Below are 23,761 nucleotides of genomic sequence, written 5' to 3'. Positions count from 1 at the left end.
GACTACACCTCCAAAGAGGCCCACTTTCCTCACCCTACTTAGAATCTTGCTGGAACTTGTTGGATGTGCATATTTAACACAATGCCTGTTGTCCCAAGGCAACTTAGCATTAGTTGTCATGTGACTTTAATTTTTTTCTTTTTGGGCATTTGTATCAGTGCTGAGCTATGATGTTGCCAAGTTACACAGTGGAATTCTCATTATTGTTACTCAATTTACACAGTTTTCCCCTGCAGGATGTAAAAGTACAATAAAGAAGAGAGCTTCAGGGAATGGTTGTGGAGGGATACACATCATAAGTGGCACTAGTGGCTTTGCTCCCTTAAAACTCTAAACGGGGAGTGATCAATGGATCAGCACTTCTTTTTTATATTATATTTAGGCATATATACTGCGTACATAATGATTGATTAAAAAGTTTGTGATCTTTAGTGGAGGAGTTGCTTTTAGAAATCTTGCACAATCTTTATTTTTTCACCATAGTCTCCTCCTGCAGTGCCACACTCACAGAGCATACATACATTCTTTGTGGAAGCTGAACCTTGAACATTCAGAATTGTCCACAGCATCTCCTGCACTTGAACGACTTGTGCATGCAAACGAGCTGTACAGTTCAGTGCATTATATCATACACTACAAAGTTGTCAAGCTCACTGTGCATTATCAAAAATTTGCATGTAAGTCTCTTGTCCTTATGTTCTGCTACATCTGTCTGAAAAAAAAAAGGAATTGAATTTTGATTTTAGGTTTGCACTCCATTTTTTTCCACAGTGATCAACTGTGGTGATCCTGGTGTGCCAGGTAACGGAGTGAGGTTTGGGAATGATTTCTCTTACAATCGCACAGTCAGCTTTCAGTGTTCTCCTGGGTTCACCATGGATGCTGACCGGGCGTCCTCTCTCATCTGCACCAAAGACCGCACCTGGAATGGCACAAAACCTCTCTGTAAAGGTATAATTGTGTGGCATGACCTGATCTATGATGGTATGAGTCAGTGGATGGATTTCATGTCTTTGTTTGACTTTTATTTAGACAGGTACACGTAACATCACTGAAACTAGCATGCTCAATGTAGTAAATGAAATCCTGTTGTGTCTCTGTCTCCTTGTAGCGATCGTGTGTGGTCCACCCCCAACCATCCCTAATGGACAGATCGTCGGGACAGATTTCACCTGGGGCTCCAGCATCAGCTACTCCTGCAACCAAGGTTACCAGCTGTCCCTCCCCACTGTGTTAACATGCCAGGGCAACGGCAACTGGAGTGGAGAGAAACCGCAGTGCTTCCGTAAGTGGCACCATACTGAAACGAATTACATTACCTGTCATGATTCGTCTCTGACATTGTTTTACCCCTGATATGTATAGGATGTATGTTCCCTGTGGGGATGATTCTTCCCCACTAGAAACTATCCAATTAAAACTCAACATGTGCTGTGGGTCACCTCATATTAACACCTTTTCTCTCTTCCTTTCATCCTCCTCCATCTTTGCAGCTGTGTTCTGTGGAGACCCTGGGATCCCAGCACAGGGGAGGAGGGAGGACAGAGGTTTCACCTATCTCTCATCTGTGTCCTTCTCCTGTGACCCTCCACTTGTCCTGGTTGGTTCAGCTAGAAGATACTGCCAGTATGATGGCACCTGGAGCGGCACGCAGCCCTCTTGTATAGGTGAGCTTCATACATAATTACATAAGCTGAGCACACATGTTGACCTTTATATTCGCTGTATCACATATGAAACAAACTTACTTTTTATCTGACTATTCCATTATCCTCCCTTCCCAGCCACGAAATAAAGCTTGCAAAAAAACAAACATTTGTCCTGATAAACAAGCTGTATTGAGTCACTTAATCAATTCTGACTTGCATAATTAATTGAAACAACTCTGAACATTTATATTATTGATTTCAGAGCATGTTTTTCAGTTGATAACGATAAAAGTTCTTTACAATGTAGAAAATCCTGCAGTCCCAGATCACAGTGGACTTTTTAACAAAATAGCAAGTTGTAATTTTAAACATGATCATGGTGTTGACTCATCTTTGATCATGGAAGATCGATAGGAAACATACACTAGCTGCAATTGACAAACATTTTTAAACACAGCTGGCCCTTTAAACATCCTTAATGTGAATGTTGCCTTTAAGGACTCACATTGTGTAGGGGAAATAAAAAACCTTCTTTTCAGCCCTCAGGTTTGTTTTGACATTTGAATCACTGTAAAACATGCACACATTCCAACCTTTGGACTGCTAACTGTTAGTGTTACAATGAATTCATTATAGTTTAAAGTAACTCCACTACTCCTGCATCATTTATCAGCCACTTTCAAAGTTGACCATGGTCACTGACAAGTAGAAAACGTTCAATTAAGATTTAGTGTGATTCAATCAATTAAAAGTAAAAGGTCTTGCATATTTATGGAGTGTAGCTACTGCTGCTTCCTTCAACAATTCTCAATTAACTGTGAAGACTGGCCTCTTGTGGCATCTTATTCAACCTCAAGAGTTTTTCTTGTACTTTGTTTTTTTGTACTAAATTATTTATACAAATGTGTGTTTTGTATCCTTTGGTAGCTAAGTTTTAAGATACATTTTCACCACACTGTAGGATGCAATAATAATTTCACAAGTAGTGTACTATTAATTTTTGATTTTGTCAATATAATACATATGTGAGCTAACAGGGTGTGCAGTGATATATGCTCTGAGCACAAATAAAAGCTTTTGCATGATTTGTGTAGTTTGTGCATGTGCTGGCATGTGTGTACATACCTGGTTGTGCACACATACACATATTTATGGGCTTCATTCCCACTGTCAATATTTCATACCATATCTGAAAGATGTAATTTCCCATGCAGTGACTGTACGCTGATGTATATCCATTTGTCATTAGACACTTTGGAATTCCTGCAAAAGTTTGAAACTAGGAAATTAACCTTAAGATGCAATTTAAAAAAGGCCATAACTATTTTTACTTAGCATCTTCTCTGGTATTAGTCAGTCCCAGTGCCCTATATCCCCTTTTGTAATCTGAGGTATATTCAAAGAAGCTGAAATCACACCATCTGTTGGAGGCCATCTCATCCTTTTTTTGTCCCTCAAGATAGATTCTTATCACTCCAGATGAATGTTTTTTTTTGAGTGATGGATTAGAATCCAAAGTGCCTACTGCACAGTTGCATTTATGAAATGATGCCTGCTTTAATGTGAGAATTGTTATTAAAGAATCCCTGTATGTATTTCAGATCCTAGTCACACTACCTGCGGAGATCCTGGCACTCCTCTCTTTGGAAATCAGAACAACACTCAAGGCTACCAGGTGTGAAAATGTGGTCACACAGGAAATTGAATTCATATATAGAACAAAAATCAAATTAAATCCCCAAAGGGCATTTTTCCTTTTACCTATATACCTTAATGTGTATTTCCCCTTTCTATTACTGTTATTTTGCCAGTGTGGAATTCAAAGTTCAATCAATCAATCACTTGCAATATTGGTGTTAGCACACCACCTCAGCTTTTGGACATTCTGCTTTATTTATTTTTGATAATTTTATTTTGTGTTTAGAATTTATTGATATAGCCAATATGGTTCAAGCAAAAATGTAATTAATTTCATTATAATTGAAGACACCAGTTCATATGTTTATCTGTGTCCTGTCATTACCCATCCAGGTTACTGTTACACTTACATTAATATGTGAAGACAAGGGTGTAAAATCTAAGGAAATATGTTTTTCTTTTGAAATGTAATGTTCATTCAGAAGAGCAGGCTCAAGTGTTCATTATTAAATTGTATTCTCTGTGCCTGATGTTATTAACACTATCTCAACAGATCAGCAGCACCATGTTCTTCAGCTGCAGAAAGGGCTACTTACTGCAGGGCTCCATCACCCGCACATGTCTGCCTAACCTCACGTGGAGTGGGTTTCAGCCTGAGTGCATTGGTAAGAACACAGTGTGTTCAATTTTGCATTACTCAAAATGCCTACATATCCTAAGTACTATTACTGGCCTCTACACCTCACCCTGACTCTCTAAAAAACACATTTTTATTTATTTTGTGTCACTTTAAACCTTTTTCTTTCCTGCTCTGTCCAGCACACCACTGCAGCCAGCCAGAGCTGCCAGCCCAGGCTGATGTGAGAGCCATTGAGCTGCCATCCCTTGGCTACACGCTGATCTATACGTGTCAGCCTAGCTTCTACTTGGCCGGCGGATCAGAGCACAGGACATGCAGGTCTGATGGTAGCTGGTCAGGGAAACCGCCACTGTGCGCAGGTAAATAGAGGGCTACAGTCATAAGAGAAACATAATATGGAATATGAAAACACAAGCACTATTTTCTGCCTGACATATGCATGTTATGAATGCATAAGGCTGCATATTTCATTTATATGAATTGATGCACTGACTGGATGGCACTTGAATTTCATTGTAAATGTTACAATGACAATAGATATTATCTTATCATATAGTATATTATTTTATTGTATATATGTGCAACTGCTTTTTCCATTAAGGTGGATGTATTAGATAGTTAAAACACTCTATAATGGCCATTTGATGTCAACACTGGGGTAGTTACAGCCTTTGGTGTCTCGGGTTGTTGAAACTGTGGCTTTACCTAATGTTGATGAATGACTTTGGTACCACTTGCTTATTCTCAGACACATGCCAGAGTAGGATGGCCCATCAATCACACATTTGGCTACATGGAATTAACACACACGCTGACTCATACACACAAGCTTTGAAACAGTAAAAAGGGTGCAAAACCTGATTAGGCCAATGCATCCCATTGATTAGGTTAGCAGAAGTACCTCTTACAAATGGTGAGGCAGTGTTAACAAGGTCTACCAGACAAATAGACTGCCATTAAGACACATCAAGCACTGGCCTAAATACATATAGGAAAAAAAGAGCAATTGATACACAATTATCTACCACAGAGGGTTCCTAATGGCTAAAAGAGGAGTGGAGCAGGATATCCATGTGATGGATTCCACGTCAAGCTGTTGCTGAAATATATAGGGTGATGGGTATTTTTAAGGCCACGCCATTAAGAGTGAAGACAAGAAAGCGCACTGGCCTTAAGACATGCAGGATATTAACAGTGCCTGTGGGCACAGTGATGGAAGGGCAGCTCAAAAGACTGGCAGCTAATAAAGTACAAGGCTATGCGAGTTTGTGTGTGCGTGTTCATGTGTGTGTGTTTTTTTATCTGTATATATTTATCTCATTTCTGTGCACATAAACTACCATCAATATACCTGTCTTTGTTTGTGGTTACAAGTAAAGCCCACCTTACTGTTTGTGTGGGTGTATGTTTACTACTGTGATATAGTCCTGCAGCCCCATATGAGCCGTAAGGCATTATTAAATTGCTTCAGTTGAAACTGTGAAACTTTGTATTTGGTCGTAGTCTGGTCACTGGAAGCCCTCACTGTGACCACCAGAGGGGTTTTTAGTCAGGAACGGGAAATGCTGATGGTGATATCCTCTACAATTACCTTAGATCTGATTAAAGAACACATTTTTAACTCTTACTTCCTGAGGTATGTGCTATATTTATGTACCAGTTGGTATTTTTATCTGTTAATTCTGTGTGCCTTGCTTTTCAGCTGATAATCGGCCAAGTGGTAAGAGCCCAGTGGGGACAGTGCAGGAGCCTCCCTCAAAATTACCAGGTCAGTCTGGTACTTATTTCATTTATGACAAGTATTCATCTCAATTACAATATTTAAGAGAATAAGAAATTTGGTCACAACGAACCCCTATTATCTAAAACCACTTCTCTGATTTCACAGTTTTAAATGTTATAATTAGTAAAATAATAACACCTTGAGCTAATAGCACTGCCTGGGTAAGGGTTAGTCTGTGTCGATCTGTTCTTGACTACCTCTCGATAAAACCAGTCATTATATAAAGACTTCTTTCTGTCCTCTTCTGTCTTGTAGTCCCTGGTGGTGTGTTTGCTAAGAACTCCCTCTGGAGGGGATCCTATGAGTATCTGGGAAAGAAGCAGCCAGCTATGCTTAGCATCACTGCCTTTGAACCCTTTAGCAACCGGGTGAATGGAACACTCATCGACCACAGCGGAGTGGAACTTAAACTGGCAGGTGGGTACAGACATTATCATCCACATAACTCAGATTATATCAGCCAAGGACTAAATGTGGTAATATGTGCATGCGGTAGATCATTGTTGCTTGGATTTTTTTTTGCACTTTTTTTCTACTGGCATGCAGTAATCACACTGCAGCTGTGATCATTAAGATGCAAATTTGCTTCAGTAACAGCCTGGACACTCCTCTGTACCTGGGTGTTATCAGTCTTTATCACAACCCCCACTGAGTTGCACAATGTGTAGAAAGTCATGTTGACACTTTGTACTTGTAAAAATGTTGTCATTAAGCTTTCAAGATATTGTCACCTGGGATTTTATCAGTTTATTTTGCAGTTTCCCTCTGACAAAGCAATACTCTAACCTACATTAATTGATTCTGTTTGTAGCCAAAAACCCTCTTTGTACCACACCTTTCTTGTCCATAAACTAAAAAACAGCATCATTCAGAAGTGGAAAAAATTACACAATGTGATAAGAATCTGATTTCTTGTCACAAATCACGTTGTTCATCTTGTAATAAATGTTAGGTGGTAACTGTGTGTCTTTTTTTTTAGGAACATATAAGAGGGAGGAAGCGCAGCTGCTGCTACAGGTCCACCAGATCAGAGGCCCTGTGGAGATCTTTGTCAACAAGTTCAAAATAGACAACTGGGCCCTTGACGGACATGTAAGTACAAATGCAGGGTCAGGTTCAACACAACGCCTCTTTTTGTACTTGCAGAGATGTTACATCACACGCACAAACACACACAAGCTCACACACATGCACACTAACCTTGTCACTCTAGGGAGATGGAGGGCCCACCGAGAGTTTTCACTTTAATTAAAATGTCAGTTAAATCATTGCCTGGTAATCAGGACTCTGCAGACCCCCCTCACTCCTCTCTACCATATTATCCCCCAACCTCAGGCACCTCTAATACACACTCTACCGATTTAATTAAAAAAGCAGGTCACTGTACAGTGTATGTGGTTGTCTGTGCTGCCGTGTTCTTCTTGTGTGTTTTTATGTACACATTTCATGAGATAGATAGAGCCTTCCTGTTGTGTTACAACCATGCTTGCTTGTGTGCAGCGTGGATGAGTGTGTTTATGTTTGACATTAAATGTCAGCCATAAGAGTGGCTCTCAGTTCTCTTTGACATGATATTTCATTTTCTGCGCGCACCAGCTGCTGACACTTTGATGATACGCTCCTTTGTAAAGCCTGGATATGACACATAAAGTGTCTGTCTTCAATTCCTCTCTCTCTAGGTGTCCTACATCTCTTCATCCAATTCCTTTGTGTACCAGGGATTTGTCAGAGGAAAAGGCTTTGGACAGTTTGGTCTCCAGAGATTGGGTGAGTCTGTGCTGTCCACTTGGTTATAAAAACCTCTGACCAATCGGCCTCCTGAGGAAGACCGCAATTATGTGTAATGTCCTTAAGTTTAGCTGCTCATACAAAATGTATTATGCAGGCTGTGCTTGATATTCATTTAGCCAGACACATTTGGCTGTGAATGCAGCAGACTTAGATAAACACAGATAATGGACAGAAAAATGATGGGATACCCTTTCACAGCTATACAAAATCTATCCCCTGGGAGTTATGTGTTGATGCCTGTGGAGCCTTTGCCAAGTGCCTTGCAGTTTTAATACAGTAAATATCATCCATTCTTTCCTGCATTTCTGTCAGTGTCCTCAACTATGCTGTCAGGGGTATTGAACTTTTCCCCCCTCAAAAAGCTATCCATAAATTCTTTTTGTGACCTAGAAATCTTATCCACGTGATCCTCCACAGTCTGATTTTTGTTACAGTTCCTTTGATCCTTCAGTGTGTGTCTGTGTGTGTCTGTGTGTGAGACTGCACTCCCCACACTATGTTGTACTACTGCACAAGACTTACAGTAAGACAGTAGACAGTATTGTGTACCTGAGTATTAGTATGATGACAATAAAATTACATTCAATCAAACAAAGAAACCAACATTCTGCTCATCTAAGTTAAGTTAAACAGCTGCATCTGAATTTCTTCTTTATCTGCTCAAAGATCTTGTATTTCTAAAATTCTTACATAGCTCTTGCCAGTGCTGCTGCTTTTGCTGCCTTCTATTTGCAAATTAGGGTGACATATTTAACAGGTATTTGGCAGCTTTTTAAAAATCAAAGGTTCATTCTTGAGAGGCTGCCATATTGGCTGGAAGACAAAAGTGTCGAGCATAAGTGTACAAAGACAAATCAGACATAACCAAGAATTTGGAATTGAGCATGAAGGTACGCTGTGTTAACATAGATTAAGCGTGTGTATGCTCGGTGAAAGTGGATGTGAAAATTTGCTGTAATGAGAAAGGTGCTTGAACAGCAGGTGCAGACCCCTTCCCACTCCCCCACCCTCCCATCACCCCACCACAGCTCACTGATTGAGCAAACAGCTCTTCATTAATACAGAGGGCTTCGGCTATTCATGTGTACGCGTGTTAAGTGTGTATAAGAGAAAATGAATGTGAGTCTGGGAAGCTGGGTCTCAGAAATAATCCTACTTAATTTGTCGACATTTCATGTTTTGTTTTAACTCTGCGGTGGCGTTACTGCAAGTGGAGTTTGCCTGTGTGAGTGTGTTTGTGCATCTGTTCATGCACTCGCACTCATGCAGCAGGGGGTTGATTGGCAAACAACACAGAACCCACTAATTGAATTCCTTCTTGTTTGTCACTCGTCCTTTATTGGAGCTTTTTTGGCATTCTGTTGCAAACAGGTGGGCTGTCACTCCTCCACTGTTGCTGTTGCAGACTCACACCTCTATAAATTGGAGAATGAATCTGAAATGAGTTAATAGCTGTCGGCCATTGATGTCAGTAATTAAGAGTCATTGTTGGAATAATGGGATTTGACATTCCCAGGGGGGAGGAATGAAATTAAAGCATAGAAATCAACTTTAAAAGTCTGTTTAGGCTGCTCAGTGTTGTATATAAATGCAGGAGCCCTGGTCACTTTATGTGTCCATTACACATTATTATATTATTGTGCTGTATATTTGCCTAAATGCATTGTTAAGTATTTTCTGTGAAGAAAGTAGGGGGGATAATTTCACTTCTTTCTTCTCTCTGCAGAGAGTTTAGATCCCAGCAGAGACAACCCAGGCTACAACTTTGCCTCTAACAGCAGTTCAGTGGCGGCAGCCATCCTAGTGCCTTTTATAGCCATGATCATTGCAGGCTTCGCTCTGTACCTCTACAAACACAGGTAAGGCTGCTATCATCAACGTATTTTACATTGGTGTGTTACATAGAGATTTTACAGTGATTCAGTCCTGATAGTTATGGAAAAAACTCAATCACCGCATATTTATAGGGTTTTAATACTGATGGGGTTTTAACCTTTAAATGTTGAGTTCACATTAAACTCATCGGAACCAGGTAAATCTCTCTGTATTACATCTTATTTTAAATCTGGTGCTTGTGGTGACAACCTCTGGCACACACCATAGTGACTGAGATGTGAGAGTACAAAATCTTAAGTGTACTTAGAAAAGTTTCCGATGCGAGATCTTCCGAGAGGAAGGATCGCAGTCTTACAAAAATATATATACTGCAATGGCAGACTGCGTGCATCTACTAAAGCAGCGCAGCAACATCAGTGGCTCATATAAGTCGTTTTTATTCTTTCAGTCCTCAAATGCACAGCAATGCTAATACATGTTATATGTTGACAATATAGTCTAGTTAGTGTTATTTGCTGATATAAATAATGTAACTTATGTAACTGTTATGTCCCTCTGGTCTCTCAAGTTCAACACCAACACTAGGACGTGGGGCGCTGCATAATTAAAGTCGACCATCTGCGCATTTTCCTCAGTGCACAGTTTCCTCTTTTAGGCCCAAGCTTAGTTGTTACCACATAGGAGCTACAGACAGTCCAGCATCATACCAATATGTCCACAGTGTTTATGTAGTTACTGTTGCTGCCAGAACAGGTAGACAGTTACTTTAAGCTACTTTAAGACTTTTCTTGTTGAGTTCTGTTGAAATTGAAATTTGTATTCATCTCTCAAAATACATTACCTGGAATATTGATTTTTAACAAGTCACTAAGGCACATATTGACTTCAATATTAGAGACTCATCCTCTGTAATAAACAGAGAAACCTACTCCCTGCCTAGAAAACTAACTGCTTCATAACAGTGAGACAGATTGAAGTATTGACAAAGCATCTTTGCACATGTGACGCTCACCCCACCATTTCAACAAATGTGTTCAATCAATTCTCTACTTGTCTCTCCCATATAGTGGACTCCTCTGTATTTATGGTACAAATGCATTTCCTTTTCAGAAGAAGACCCAAAGTCCCATTCAATGGTTACGTGGGCCACGAGAACACTAATGGACGAGCTACGTTCGAGAACCCTATGTATGACCGCAACATCCAGCCCACTGACATCATGGCCAACGAGACAGAGTTCACAGTCAGCACAGTGTGCACAGCTGTATAGCAACTGCTTCCTCCAGAGGTAAGAGTCAAGACAGCAGTGGGTCATCTGCCTGCGTGTTTCAGAAAGGACTTCAGGCTTCACATTTCTCTGAGAGCAGATTAAGTTATCATCCTTATGGGTAGCTTGAGCTAATCGCACATGTAAGGCATCAAAACTGCTGAAGCAAGACACAGTTTCTCAGAATCCACTTTTCAACCTCAGCTTTTTTTAGTGTCCCTAAAGACTGCATACACTTTGATATGTCGCTCATTTTTCATTTGGTTTGCTTGTATGTATATATTGTTAACACTGATGAGAATATTAATTCCTCTCTAATGACTTCTTTGTTAATCATCTCCATCCTCTCAAACCATCTTTTGTTTTCTCCAATTTTCTATGAATATTTTCTTCTCTGTCCCTTCCGTGCCCCATCCCCCACCGTGCTCATCTCTCCTCCTACGCAATCATCCTTTGTTGCATCCTTAATTCAGTTAGGGCAGGAGAGGTACACCACATCCTCGCCTGCCTGCCACCAGAGGACATCTGTAGTTCCTTCAGCAGAGGGCAAGACAAATATCATTTTATTTGCTGAAACACCTTCAACAAACATCTCCAGTGGCTCTTACCTGCAGGAGAAAAAAAAAAGAAACCGTGTGAAGACAGCACCAACTGTAACAAATGCCAACAACAAAGAAGCTTTTTTTGTAACTTTACATGGTTTCTTGGTCATTTTCCATATTTTGAGGAAAAGCTTCCAGATAACACTGCAGCTGGCAGGAGCACCGCTGGAAGCAAAGCTGTGATGACTTTTCTCACCGCCCTCCGCCTAAACCCAAAGGGAATTTTATGGTCAACTGTAGCTAACGGAGATCTCTGTGCAAGTGAACTGTATGGCGGACCCCCCTCCACACGTTGACCCATGTGAGTCGAACAGAGAGACAGTCAGGACCGTTTTAATTGTTTTCCATAAGTCTTTCTTTCTTTTTCAAAATGCTGCTTGCTTTATGTGACGAGTAATTGGGATCCCTGGTTTTCTCCCAACTCTCCGCTCCTGAGGCTGTTTAAAGGTTTCAAGGCCCCGAGTTAGTGGCTGAGGTTGAATTAAAAATTCAGTGAGTTTTGAAGGCCATGTTGAAAACACACACTCTTATCATTACTTTTTGAGCTCCTCTTTTGTGTGTGTGTGTGTGTGTGTGTGTGTGTGTGTGTAGCAGGGATGAAATTGTGCTTGCCGAGGCAGCCGTGTCCAGAGCAGGGGTTAAAAGGTAGCTAGAGCTGCTGAAAAAAAGCACTTAGTGAGGTTATAGAGAGAGATTTGTGTGAATACGTGAGTGCGACAAGAGTTTCCTGAGTGAGTGTGTGTGTGTGTGTGTAGGTATTTCTGCACACATCTGCAATCTACCCCCAAAATATCTTGTGTTTGTTTTGGCCCCAGAGGTTCAACCAAGGACTGGTCTTAGGAGTATCACTGTATGTCCACCTGGAGGGTCTAGAAACCCTTAAGTTCCAAACACATATTGACAATCTAAAAACCCACTGAGTTCATGCTGTCATCCTCCTGATTTCTCTTAGCAATCTCTTAGCAATTTTTTCTGACTGACTGGAAGTGGATAGACCTTTCTAGCTAAATCAAAATGTTGGAGCGAAAGGAAATAACACCAACACTGGCTGCAACCATCCTGCCACTGTCTCTTCAGAGGAGAAGAAGACACTGCCTCAGTCAAAGTAGGGACTGTGTGATACATAACCATGGATATACAAACCCTGTGGATCATCATCACAGCTCACTTTTTCCTTTCATATTCAAAGATGAGAACAAAGCACTAACTAGCAGAGCATGTTTTTTTGGAAAAAGACTGAAAAGGTACATGCTCTGCTTTTGCCTTCCTGGATCCATGTTTCTCCGGGCTGAAGGCGGTACATGCATCCAGTCTCTACATGCCTATTTCTTTAGATCAAGTTGCAGTAGTAGCTCCCTAAACTTGGCCCTAGGAAAACAAAGATCAAAGTTACGGCCATGTTCTAACCCTCTCTTTCTAAATGTTCAAATGAAGGCACTGAAATGAGGCAGTGATGCTCTCCCTCTGGATTACATTCAGGTCTTTTCCTCCAAGTTAACTTCTGACAGCTCCATCCCTTTGAAAAGAAAAGGGGGGGGGGAAAAAGCAGAGGCATTGCTTTGTTTTGACGTCTCTTTTTAAAAAATGTTGCAGGAGGGCCTCCTCAGAGCTGTGACAGCGGGGGAGTCGCCGGCATACTAATTACACCCATGCATTAAATTGGAAATGATAAATATGATAAAAAACAAAGTGTTTATGCCTCTAATGCTAACACCCGCATACCTGTGGCGTCTGGGGAGTCATATAAAGAAAATGTTGTTTTGAAAATGCAACACAGGAGGGAACTGTCATTAGATAGAACAGCAGGGCATGGCTGGTGAATGACATGTGTGAGATTCATAGCATGAATGCGTTTGTGACCCTCATTAGACGAGTGTAAAACATGTATGAGAGCGACAGAGATCCAGTTATTTTTGCTCCTTGCTATTTACCACTTAATGTTCTCAATACACGCCTGTCCTGTGGATGATGAGTGGGGTGAATAGTGCCCGAATTTCACCGGAGCAAATTGAGTCATTACATGCAATTTAGCCATGCTTCATTGTTGATCCCGAATTCATCTCGTCATCATCATTAATAGGACAGATCCTCAGTTATGCAACGTTTGGCTCCTAAAGTAACAGCCTGAAACTTTCTTCTTTGCCAATGTTTATGTTGCTAAAAAACATTAGGCGGAAAACACTCTGTGTTTTGTGTTGGTACATTAACCTATACATTATGCAAGAAAGTGGTTTTCACAGTCAAAATCATCTTCCATACCAACAGGTTTTATAATGAAGTCTTTAAAATCACCTACAGTACATAATTTCTCTCAGAAATCCCGGCCTTTGAAACCAATCACTGTATTGTTCCTTCAATCAGTTTCACTGTGGGTCGGTAATTGCTTTTACAATTTTATTACTTTTAAAGCTCTCGTTTATCTCGACAGTACAGATAGAATATTGCCCCTTGCCTGCTCTGGTCGTGAATTGATGGAAAAGGAAAGGATTGAATTACCCTGGAGATTTCACGGGGAGAGGAGCAGTTGCACTCACATTATCTAGGAAGGCATTCGGTACTCAGTTTTCATAGTTTTATGCAGCTGTTGCGTGGTGCATTTCATTTATTTAGAATGTGAAATTGCTCCAAATATTTCAGCAGAGTGGATAGCTTCATTACATTCCTCTTAGTGTCTGTTTAAGGCAAACTTTAAAGCCCCCCTGCCCCCGCTCACCTATTTCTCTGCACGGTGACGTTTCACCTTCGCTACGCAGCTCTTTATTAAAACCAGGCAAACAAATGTGAATAGCTGGGGCAGTTTGTAGAACATGATGCCCCCCAATCCATTGAGGGAACTGATTCTATTAGACTACAGATCTGGACTAACATGAGGTCACACAACTTTGATTGTTTTTACCTACAAGGGCTCATTCTCAAGAGTTCAGAAGTGGTTTTAAACCATTAAACCTTCTTTTCATGTTTTTTTTTTTTTAAACCTCCACCAGTCTCCAATAAGCACTTTATGTTGGTTGCAGTGCCTTGTTATATTCCCATTACATCATCTAAAGAGGCTGTTGGTTTTTGTTCAGAAGCTCGTTATTTCTTTAAATATTTTACATGTTTTTATGTCTGATGTTAGACATTAGAGCTCTTTTCAAGTTTACTATCGATTATTTTCTTTGTGTGAGTAATCCACACATATACACAGACACCTACTGAACAGATATATGTTTTTTGATCTTACAGCACCAAACTGAGAAACTGAGCTTGTAAAGGTCATGTCAGAGTAACCTACCATTTTTATTCCCATTCCTCTAAATAAGCAGTGTGCCCAGGATGTCCAGGATTTTGCACAGCTGAGAGTTTCAAAAGTTGACTTTTCAACCAAAGAATTTTTTTTTAAATTCAACCAAATTAGATCTAGGAAAAATTAGAAAATTAAGATTAACTGCTCATTGTTGTTTGATTTTATTCTGCTAGTTAGAAAACTTTTTGAATGCAGGATGAGACATTTTCAGAAATTCATGCTGGTAATATTGTTGAAATGAGAGTTTTGACATAATGGGCACTACATCTGTAGAAATATTCCCCATCTGAAAGCTGTTAAAGAGGGTGCAGCGCCGTTCTATAAAAACGAAGATCAGTGAGTAGTGCATGGAGTCATCCTAGAAGAGTTGAGAATTGAGTCTTTCTTGATAGCAGCTGGCTACTTCCTGGTTCTCTTTGCATATTTTAAGACAGAAACTCTGTTCATCCTAGGTTTTATTTTCGTTATCAGCCAGACACAGCTCCACAGTCCTCCTGTGCTCCACCATCTCTTCTATAATGAAACACACCACAGCTATGGTCTTTGAGTTCCCTCTGAGTTCACTGAGCTTTCTCACAGTTGGGGACTGGACCGAAAAAAAAAAAAAGAAAACGCTCCCCATTTCTCACTGCAGCTGAGCTGGAGCACTCGCTTTGCAACTCCCATACATGTATTGAAAAACCAAGCAATCCATCAGTTATGCTGTGTGACATTTTCTGCATCCACTATCATTTATAATCTCCCATCTTTCACCGTCGCCACATATTGATGGCTACAAGCAAACCTTACTCACCGCTGTATTTTTTTCAGGCCCATTCCATGCAATTTGCCTTCACTATTCAGCCCATTTCAGTGTGTGTAGCGTATTAAAGCACGGGGAAAGGAGAAAAGGAGAGCAAAAGGTGTAAGGAGCTGAGATTAATACGAGTCTATAAATGGAAATAAAAGTGGAGTGGATGATTTGTGATCAGATAACAGGCGTTATTTCTGACAAACTACTGAATGTATTTCATTTCACTGAGTGCATCAGACATTATATATATATATATATGCTGTGGTTAACAGCTGCAGTCCCCACAGCTCCAATCTTAATATGCAGTAATGGATGGGGGGAGTAAAAAAATAACATGCTACCCATATGTGTTATCCTTGAAATAAAAACAGAATGTCCAGTTTATTTAGAGTCAAAATATTTATATTGCTTTTTGTCACCACAGATTTTACATCCCTGTGTGCTGTTTATGTAAAGGTCCCATATCCTTCTATATTTTTTTCCCAAGCCAGTCCAGTCGATCTCTCAGCTAGCCTATGTGTAGGACTAAAACTTCAAAATACCCATAGCGCCTAAGCGAGATCAACATGGCCCTTAAACGCCTCAACAAAACAAAACATTCATAGGCAAAGATTCAATGTCTCGCTGTACACCAAAAGGGTTTCCTGTAAAGAAAGGGACAAACGTGAACTTGAGCAGACTGTGTAACTGACAGAGCAACTACTGAAGGGAAAAAGTGTCTCTGAGGAAAAAAAAAAGAGAATATGTTAACGAAATAAAAACCTTTTTTTGTACAGAGATATATTTTTATGAAAATACATTTGTAATATAAAAAGAAAATGGATTGACATATATGTAAATGTTTTTTTTTTCTTTTTCATTATTGTAGTACAAATGCTAGTGGGGAGTATATGAAAAATCTATATATAAATATATAAATATATATATATAAATATATATACAAAGAAAAAATAGAAACAAGGCTTTTTTTGTATATGTAAAAAAGATTGTACATAAAAGTTTACATACATACTTGTACATATGTAAGACCCACCATGGCTTGTCTGCAATATATAAAATGTATTTTATCCGTCTGTATATGATGCTTTGCATTGTGTCTAAGCTTATTCTACTTTCTTGAACTTGAAACTTATTTTGAAGGTTTTGGAATAAAATATAAAATCAACTCTCCATCTGTTTTATTTTGTTGAATGCATGAGGTTGGCATGCTCGATCCCCCAAATCCTTGTGTGTGCAAGATACTGAGTCGTTGTGTGTCCAAATGGCTGAATAAGAAGCATTAAGATACAAAAGTCCTACAATTTATTGTTTTTCAGTTTGTTGTTTGGATGTTTTTACATGTGCGCTGTATTTGTTTTAGGTTTTTATATGATATATCCAGCCCCCAACTCTTGGATTAAGATTTGTACATTGACAGTCAAGTCTAAATTTTAATTGTTGGTGACATGGTTCCTGTAGGATTGGGATACACAACCTATTGATTAAATGTGGTAAATATACACTATTGTTCAAAGGTTTGAGGTCAATTGGAAATGTCTTTTTTTTTCAATGAGGATAACATTAAAGTAATCAGACATACAGTCTAGACATTGTTAATGTGGGAAATGACTATTCTAGTGAGAAAAGGCTGATCTTTAATGGAATATATACAAAGGTATACAGAGGCCCTTCAACAGCAACCATAACTCCTGTGTTCTAATGGTACATAGTGTTAGCTAATCATGTTAAAAAGGCTAATTGATGATTAGAAAACTCCTGTGAAATTATGTTAGCACATCTGAACTGTTATGCTGATCAGAGAAGCTATAGAACTGGCCTGGTGAGCCCAAACTTTTGAACGTTAGTGTATGTGGCTGTTTTCACACAGGTGCCCACAGACCATAATGATATCTGCATATTAACACCCAGCAGGAAGAGCTGTTTTAACTGATATAATAATCTAAGTGTAAAAATAAGTCAGATTTATGTATTTATTTGTAAATAAGCTCTGGGTGTAAATTGCCTATAGCCACAGTATGTATTCTCAGACTTCATTTAGAGATTCTCTCACACAATTGAATGGTTAAAAATCATTAAACTGCATAAAACAACAAACCGGGTGGAGGGAAAAACTGATTTTGTTGGTGTTCATGTGTAGCATCATGGTTGTTTTCTCAGTAGCCTGTGACCTGACCTGTTGCAAGGACAATCCACAAGAGGATAAATCAGGTACTGTACACACCGCTATGATTTAAAATAGTAATTAAGTCATTAAAAATGTCAACAGACACTGGTTATAGTGCATTAGTCCATTTCAAATTCCACCAGCTGTCGCCATGGTCCAGTGTGAGCACAGCCAGCAAAGCTATGATACTTAAAAGTTAGATAATGCACAGAAACATTAGTGGGGAAAAGCAATATAAGTAGGCGGGGTGATGATGTTTGGTATCAATATTTGAACTACTAGATATGCAAAAGTTCTCTGAACACAGCAGGGAAGAGAAAATTAGATTTTAAAAGCCCAGAATCTCCAAACTTAATAAATAAAACATTGTTGATGTCAACATTATAGTCATAAAACAGTTTTTTTTTTGTGCCTCTTTGCATTTCATCATTTATTGCATTGTACATTTTGACAGGATTGACATAAAAGTACGCCTCCAGAATTGCACTTAGCTCTCATTTTCACTGCCGCAAAGTCAGTAATGGCAGCAGAAATGCCTTCCAGGCTTTTTTTGTCTTACTAATAGCCTGCTGAGAAAATGCTGGAATGTAATCTTTTATATATAATGTCGAGGAGTGATGCATATCAGGAGGGTCATCATTTTGCATAATAGATTTAATTAGTGATATATATATATAAATATATGACTTACAGTTTAATGATTTTTATCTGTTTTCAGATATTTGCTATTTTAATATTTGCTTTTTTTGTTCTTTCTAAAAATGTTAATATAAACTTAATGTAGTGGTAGTTATGTAAGTGGTGTGTGTGTGTGGCTGTGTTTCACCCAAGTATTGACAAGGTTAGAGGCTTTTCTTGATGGATTAAATCAACAGCTATACACGGGTCATTAGTCACTCCTGTTCTCGATCAGGTTTTCCACTGTGATTAATTCAGCCTTGTCAAATTCTCCCCTGACCTGCGAGAGTGTTCCCTCACATCAGCCAGTTAGCCCCCCTGTCCTCAAGACCGGACTTTAAAAAAAAAATGTTCATGGCCTCTATGTTTGTGTCCCAAGTCAATTAGTATTAACAGCTGCTCCACTTTATCACCGACTGACGATGCGGATCAAAAAGACGCTATCGATTTCACTTCCAGGCAGATAAATCATACATGCTGGCATCTTATGAACTTAAGGCACTCTCATCAGATTAGGATCTGATTTAGCTCGAATGCACTATGTAATGGTTTATCCTCATCTTGGCTCATTTGTGAGATCAAGTGGAGTATAGATTCGAATGCACTCTTAGGTTTAGGGGTTGGAAATTAAAGCACTGCTTAAGTTGCTTGTTGATCCAGCTCACTTCGTCGTCTCTTTATCCTGTCATTTAACCTTCTTCTACAAATTCTATTGTATTCTATTGTATTGTGATAGCACGCTAAATCCAGCCTCACACCCTTCATAAAAACCAATATTCAGAAGCCATTATAACATCAACATGAGTTTTGATGCCACCCTGACTTCTCCCTCGGGCCCTTTTAATATCACTGAGATAAGTTCTGAGAATTGGGTGGAGGGGGGCCTTCTTTTCGCAGGTCTGGAGAATGTCTTTGTGAGTGGAGATGTGAGACGACAATTAGCTTTGTCACTTTTATCACCGCACTAAATCTGACACATCACACTGACAGCTGCCGTCTCGTCTTAGATGACAGGTTCCTCCAATTACCCAGGTGTCCGGCAGCCATGTTCCTTTTGTTACTTTTACTTTTTTTTTCTTTTTTTTTTTAATAAGAGGAGCTCATTATGCTGGGCTGAAAAACAAGAACGCACAATTCATTGCAAAGATTGTTTGGGACGTTGCAAGTCCCCATCTCATTTTACTATATGAACTACTTACCTGGTTTGCTCAGAGAGAGGCACAGTGTGTGGCTTTGACATTACAAATTCAATTACTACTGCTTTAGGCTGATTTGGTGTTTAAACAGACAAATATAGACGTCTCGGTTGCTGTTATGACTGCTGTTACACTGATAATCCTCTAAGTATGCTGTGAAAATGAGTATTCCCTGCGTTAAACGCTTCTTTTTTTTGTATTTCACGCACCATGCAATCTGTTTTTAATTACTTTGTCGATAGCAGAGCAAAGAGAGAGCATCTCTTTTGGATCGGACCACTCAATTTCCTGCTATCCCTTGTTTTACTGTGTCAAGCTGGGATATTCAAGGAGACATCAAAGCAAGAGGTTTACCCTCACAAATCCCCCAAGCGTACTGGCCCGGGCCTTGGCTAATATCAGGCAAAATCCACCCTCTCACTGTCCCAGAAGACATTGGACCAAGGATGAAGGGATTGACTGATGAGAGGAAGTATATATTTGCTCTGTCAGTTGAATTTGTCAGCAGGGGGCTGGCTTAGTTACTGCATCCAGCGCACCCTGGGAGAGCTAACTCTCTGTAATTACCAGTAAACATCAGAGAGCTCAGTCCTTGCTGCCACTTTCTGCAGGCCATATTCTCTAATCTGGCATTCATTGGTTGTCATAGGCCTCTAAGAATATAAAGTAACACTAAAATCAACATTTTATAAATTCAATTACTCAACTTTTTATAGTCTGCTCTCAGTATATTTCTGTTATTACCCTGCCGAAGTTGCAAAGTTGTTCCAATAAAAAATAGCAATCACTTTATTTTTTCATCCCTCTTATATTCCAAAGTAATGCAGCAGTATAATGAATAAGGAAACTAGAGACAAACAGACTATACAACAGACTGATAATGTGCTTGTGAGAAAACTTCTCATTATCTTGAATAATGAATGAGTAAAAAAGAAAATACCAGCTCTTTGATAACAGTCAACAGTGAATCTCCAATTACCACCAATTCGTGGCTCATACAATAGGACAATAACTAATAGGGAACTGTCACTGCTCTCTGTCATGATGAGATAATAATACACAGCACTCATCAGGAGGAGATGCACAAAAGTGAAAGCATTGTTCAAGTCCTCTTCCTTGGTCATTTATTGTCTTCTCAACTTGAAACATGAGCTTCTTGAATTGATTCATTAGTACATTTAAGTCATTGTGAGTAATTAAGTCTGTGTCTCTTGATGAGGAAGCTGACTACGAGGTTATTTTGATGTTTGAACTTATTTGCTGTAGATGTTTGAACTTATTTTGGTGCTGTGGACTTATGATCCACAGCACCAAAAATTATGAAAAAATCTACAAATATCAGAGACAGCTTACTCCAACCTCAACAGATGGCTTGAATTTCACCTTAAGTTGCAGTTGAGGAGGGTTAATCGTGCAGCCATGGGTCACTTGCACACAAGCCTGTCCCACTGACTCATGTGAGAACAGGGTCAGAATTGTCCTCTTGCATAAACTTGAGGTTGACTCACGGTTATCTCTGGCAATGGGGCACACTTACTCATGCACAAAGTGTAACTCATTGCTTGGTTACCCCTCTTGTGTTGGTCAGGTTTGTGTGTTTTCAAGATAACTTGGCCACTGGTGTATCAACAGATCAGGTGTTTTATGGAACTCTTTTGAAGGCATCAGCAATATTTGACCATTTATTTTGCCTTTAGAGTGCCTGATCCACATGATTATCTTCACAAATATATGTCATGATTGAGATAGGTTCTTAACTGTGTTAACCTTTGACAGTATCTACACACCTTTAAGCGATCACAGACACAATGGAGTTATACTAACATGTCTAACGTACAAGGAAACTTTACAATGGCTTCATTGCTGTCTCACAATGAAGCCACCCAGCCGTCTTGGTGACATTTCTAACATGGCAAGGTCCTGTTCATTCAGTCAGGTAATAAGCACTCGACAGGGAGGCACTATACTACAAACTGCTACGCACCACCTCACTGCCGGATTGAAAAATAGCTCCACAAACACTTTCCCCATGGCATGCTGCCATAGCAACAGAGGCACTGTGCCCGCTTATTTTTAATAGTGGTGATCTCAAGTGGTTGATCTTTAAGGCAGTTTGGAACATTCTTACAGAAAGAAGACAAGCTGTGCGTTTCAACGTATGTGTGCTTGAGGCACAATAGTACAACCTGATCATCCGTGACATTTCTTTGATGCTTGGAAGGTAGCACATTTTTCATCAAATGCACATGCTGTGCTTTGTTTTAGCAAAGTTTGTCAGGGAGCGTGAAAAGTATGCTTTTCAATGCCCTAAAGATGGACAGATTTCAAATGTCTCCACATATATAAAATCTTCAGTATTAAGAATTGTAAGCCAACATGATGGATAGTTTCACGTTTAGAGGGCTGGTATACCTTACCCCTTTCTTTTCCTTTGAGCTTTTGATATTGTTCCAGTTCTCTCCTCATGTTTTCCTCACAATGTCGCGACTTGGTGGAAACGAAACAGCCTATGTGAGGGAACATAATCAGATTTGTGAAGGTCAATAGCATGTTAATATGAGCCCATTTTTAATTCCTGCTGAGGATGGCTCAGCATTTGTATTCCTATGCTCCTTACACTTGAGGGAAGATACATCAGGAATAAGACATCCATAAAACATTCACTTATTTATGGAGATTAGGGGATATTTAAGACTGTTCCAATTGAATTAGCTGATCCAGAAATCCCACAGTTTAAGTTTATTTCCATTGTTGCTGTAAAAGAAGAGCAGCAGTGAATATGAGGTAGCAGTAGAAATCAGTTTGCATGTTTGCCTCCAGTAAAATATACACTGGTTTATGACCCCTTGCAGCATCCTGTTGGCCTTGGTTGTTGTGTCTACAACAAATCATGGACGTTATTGATTTCAATTTTTCCTCGGGTCACTGTCCATCACAATGATTCTCTGCACTCTGTTGCTAAAAAAACAAATCATTTTATTAGCATTAAACAGTTTCATGTATTCAAAATGCTTTCAGGCAGACTATATTGATCTTTGTTTTCTTTTGCAGATTTTTGGATATTATGATCTCAGCATTCATACCATAATGTATAATGGTATTTTTTTTTTTTTTTAACTCCACGGTGTAGTGTCCATGTTCATCTATACATTTTTTATGATGCAATGCATGTTTTTTTCAGCAGTGTACACAGAGTGCTCATACATAAATCTGTAAAGCAAAGTGAAGACGACACTGTGGGGCTTCCTGTCTACTGCTCCATCAGTGGTGAATCGGAACAGAAGGGACCTCAGATCTCCGCTCTCTGGAGAAGTAGTCTCACCATGTTGGCTCTTATCCTGGTGTTATCCAGCCATGAGGACATTCACTGAAAAATGACTTGATTATGCTCCCGGTCAGTCATTGTTATGCCTGCTGTTACCCCCCACTTAAACATATAGTGTGAAATGTTTGTCTTGGATGTTGGGTTAAGTCTTTCTCTTTAAGTAAGCTCATAAATAAATGGAAGAAATTCCATGTTTTTTCCTCAAGAAGCTCCATCATAGTTGTTCCCTCTAACTCTCTGGCTATAATTGCTCCCGTTTTTCATCCTTTGCAAACCATTGCCAACATTGTTCAGGTTAAACACATCACTATTCGTGTGCCAATGTGAGACTGTTGCCACAGTGAGATTTAATAATCAGGCAAATAGAGGTTTAAAGCTCAGGTAAATATAGAATGATTTATCTGGTGCTCATAGACTTAATCAGCTCCGGATCCACTCGTTTGACAATTGTATCTGTATTGTGTCTGCAACTATACCAAACTTTTTTGCACTCTAGTACATCTGATTAGCTGATTTTCCATTAACTGTAGTGACTTAGAGAGTGACAGTTTAATGTGTTTACACTCCTCTCACATGGCCAAAGCTAAGTGTTTGATTTCCCCACTGCCTTTAAACTGTGATTACACGTCTCTCTCTTTGCTCTTCTGCCACCGGCATCTAAATGTTGATGACTGATTGAGTCCAATCCGGAAAGTACAGAGGGAGAGAGTGAGATGCTCTTCTCTATTGTAAAGTACCTGAAGTTAAAGCATAAGACATGCTTTATTGAGACATATAGCATCACCTAGTGATGCCTGTCAGGTGGTGACTACAGTGTATAGTGGGTCGGATTAGCCACTTGAGAGAGTGGTGGAGAAAATGTAATCAACTACACTCTCTGTAATGAAAAAGCTCTCAGCCAGCCGCTTTTGTGGGTGGCTGGTCGGATAAACACCACTCCCCCCCCAAGGGTGCGACGCCCACTGGACACGGTGCTTTGTTCGGCTCCGCAGGTATTTCTAAAATCAGTCATTCCACTTCAATCACACTCTACTGCACAGAGTGGGTGAAGCAACAGCAGCACATCTATTCAAAAACTTTGAAGTTTGAGTGAAAACCCCTTCACATGTCTTA

The 23,761-nt window shown here is 39.6% G+C and overlaps 1 protein-coding gene across 1 annotated transcript in view; it reads left to right on the top strand.

Annotated features, from left to right (window-relative positions):
- csmd2 (CUB and Sushi multiple domains 2) overlaps nucleotides 1–10,607 on the top strand; it is a 189,896-nt gene extending 179,289 nt beyond the window's left edge. Inside the window, exons 60-71 of the mRNA XM_028432810.1 lie at nucleotides 772–951; nucleotides 1,112–1,285; nucleotides 1,494–1,667; nucleotides 3,251–3,324; nucleotides 3,841–3,952; nucleotides 4,107–4,286; nucleotides 5,630–5,704; nucleotides 5,966–6,127; nucleotides 6,690–6,802; nucleotides 7,390–7,477; nucleotides 9,228–9,360; nucleotides 10,448–10,607. Of these exons, the coding sequence (XP_028288611.1) occupies nucleotides 772–951; nucleotides 1,112–1,285; nucleotides 1,494–1,667; nucleotides 3,251–3,324; nucleotides 3,841–3,952; nucleotides 4,107–4,286; nucleotides 5,630–5,704; nucleotides 5,966–6,127; nucleotides 6,690–6,802; nucleotides 7,390–7,477; nucleotides 9,228–9,360; nucleotides 10,448–10,607 (1,625 nt within the window). The remainder of the gene's footprint in view (nucleotides 1–771; nucleotides 952–1,111; nucleotides 1,286–1,493; nucleotides 1,668–3,250; nucleotides 3,325–3,840; nucleotides 3,953–4,106; nucleotides 4,287–5,629; nucleotides 5,705–5,965; nucleotides 6,128–6,689; nucleotides 6,803–7,389; nucleotides 7,478–9,227; nucleotides 9,361–10,447) is intronic.
- The last annotated feature ends 13,154 nt before the right edge of the window (nucleotides 10,608–23,761 follow it).

This window comes from Parambassis ranga, chromosome 2 (genome assembly GCF_900634625.1).
Source record: "Parambassis ranga chromosome 2, fParRan2.1, whole genome shotgun sequence".
In the NCBI taxonomy this organism is placed as follows: domain Eukaryota; kingdom Metazoa; phylum Chordata; class Actinopteri; family Ambassidae; genus Parambassis; species Parambassis ranga.
Note: the sequence above shows the minus strand (reverse complement) of the source record. Positions and strands in the feature narration are given on the sequence as shown.